Below are 2,091 nucleotides of genomic sequence, written 5' to 3' on the forward strand. Positions count from 1 at the left end.
GACATTTGCAGGAAAGGAAGAAGCGGGAGACGGGGACTTGTCTGTGTCTCCAGCGCGTTCCTGCCCCCGGCCCGACCCGGCCCATTGCTATACAAGGTCGGCTTTGCCAGGTCTCCACCTCCCACGTCGCAGGCGCGGAGGGGCTCATTCCCGGGCCCTGATCTCAGAGGCCCGGAATGTGGCTGATAAATCAGAGATAACACTGCATGGCAGGGCAGGCCCGACACTCAGCTCCAGGATAAAAGGCCACGGTGTCCCGAGGAGCCAGGAGGAGCACCCCGCAGGCTGAGGGCAGGTGGGAAGCAAACCCGGACGCATCGCAGCAGCAGCAGCAGCAGAAGCAGCAGCAGCAGCCTCCGCAGTCCCTCCAGAGACATGGATCCCCAGACAGCACCTTCCCGGGCGCTCCTGCTCCTGCTCTTCTTGCACCTGGCTTTCCTGGGAGCTCGTTCCCACCCGCTGGGCAGCCCCGGTTCAGCCTCGGACTTGGAAACGTCCGGGTTACAGGTGAGAGCGGAGGGCAGCTCAGGGGGATTGGACAGCAGCAATGAAAGGGTCCTCACCTGCTGTCCCAAGAGGCCCTCATCTTTCCTTTGGAATTAGTGATAAAGGAACCAGAAAATGGAGAGACTGGGTGCCCTGACCCTGTACCCAAGGCAGTCGGTTCACTTGGGTGCCATGAAGGGCTGGTGAGCCCAGGGGTGGGTCCCTGAGGCTTGGACTCCCCCATTCATTGCAGGAGCAGCGCAACCATTTGCAGGGCAAACTGTCGGAGCTGCAGGTGGAGCAGACATCCCTGGAGCCCCTCCAGGAGAGCCCCCGTCCCACAGGTGTCTGGAAGGCCCGGGAGGTAGCCACCGAGGGCATCCGTGGGCACCACAAAATGGTCCTCTACACCCTGCGGGCACCACGAAGCCCCAAGATGGTGCAAGGGTCTGGCTGCTTTGGGAGGAAGATGGACCGGATCAGCTCCTCCAGTGGCCTGGGCTGCAAAGGTGAGCACCCCCTGCCACCCCGGCCGCCTTCCCCCATTCCAGTGTGTGACACTGTTAGAGTCACTTTGGGGTTTGTTGTCTCTGGGAACCACACTCTTTGAGAAAAGGTCACCTGGACATCACTTCTTCTTGTTAACAGCCTTCAGGGCCAAGGGGTGCCTTTGTGGAATTAGTAAATGTGGGCTTCTTTCATTACCATGCCCACAATACCTTCTCACTACCTCCTACCTCTTATCAAAGGGGCAGAATCTCCTTTGGGGATCTGTTTATCATTTGGCAGCCCCCCAGTGGTGCAGAAAGAGAACCAAACATTTCCTCCTGGTTTCCTCTAAACTGTCTATAGTCTCAAAGGCAGAGAGCAGGATCACCAGAGCAATGATAATCCCCAATTTACAGATGAGGAAACTGAGGCTCAGAGAGTTGCATTAAGCCTCAAACGTCTGATGACTAACAGGGTGGTGGGTGGCACACGATGAGGGAAGCTCAGCCCCTGCCTCCATCTCCCACCCTAACCATCATCACCCTCTCTCTTTCCCTGACAGTGCTGAGGCGGCATTAAGAGGAAGTCCTGGCTGCAGACACCTGCTTCTGATTCCACAAGGGGCTTTTTCCTCAACCCTGTGGCCGCCTTTGAAGTGACTCATTTTTTTTTAATGTTTTTATGTATTTATTTGATTGTTTTATATAAGATGGTTTCTTACCTTTGAGCACAAAATTTCCACGGTGAAATAAAGTCAACATTATAAGCTTTATCTTTTGAAACTGATTTGTCTTGGCGCATTAAAAATAATCCCTCATTTCAAAGAAACCAACCCAACTAAAACCACAAAGCCCTGTGATCTCAAGGCATCTTCATGGTGGGATGAGGATGTGGCCTCAGAGGTAGCAGGCTTTCTTTTCTTTCAGAGTTTTTAATGCTCTGAAATGTTATTAAATATCTCAAGCACTTGAGGCACTTGGGAGAAACTGCTTTTCAAAGCAGGGCAGTTTCTTCCTAGGTGTGGAATGGCCCTGAAGTACGTGTGCAACCTGAGGGCACGTATCCAGCCGTTTTCTCCACTCGTCCTTGCTCTGCCTGGAATTCCACCATTAAAGC

At 53.8% G+C, this 2,091-nt stretch overlaps 1 protein-coding gene across 1 annotated transcript; it reads left to right on the top strand.

The window, feature by feature from the left end:
- The first annotated feature begins 239 nt into the window (after positions 1–239).
- On the top strand, positions 240–1,747 carry NPPB (natriuretic peptide B). The gene is made up of 3 exons (XM_009448376.5): positions 240–507; positions 740–995; positions 1,538–1,747. The coding sequence occupies exons 1-3, from the start codon at positions 376–378 to the stop codon at positions 1,552–1,554; spliced, it is 405 nt and encodes a 134-aa protein (XP_009446651.1). The 5' UTR covers positions 240–375; the 3' UTR covers positions 1,555–1,747.
- The last annotated feature ends 344 nt before the right edge of the window (positions 1,748–2,091 follow it).

Source organism: Pan troglodytes, chromosome 1, assembly GCF_028858775.2.
Source record: "Pan troglodytes isolate AG18354 chromosome 1, NHGRI_mPanTro3-v2.0_pri, whole genome shotgun sequence".
Classification (NCBI taxonomy): domain Eukaryota; kingdom Metazoa; phylum Chordata; class Mammalia; order Primates; family Hominidae; genus Pan; species Pan troglodytes.

Coding starts and splice junctions, on each gene's coding strand:
- NPPB (XM_009448376.5), top strand. CDS start 376: ATGGATCCCCAGACAGCACCTTCCCGGGCGCTCCTGCTCCTGCTCTTC. Junction 508..739: donor TGGAAACGTCCGGGTTACAG/GTGAGAGCGGAG, acceptor CATTCATTGCAG/GAGCAGCGCAACCATTTGCA.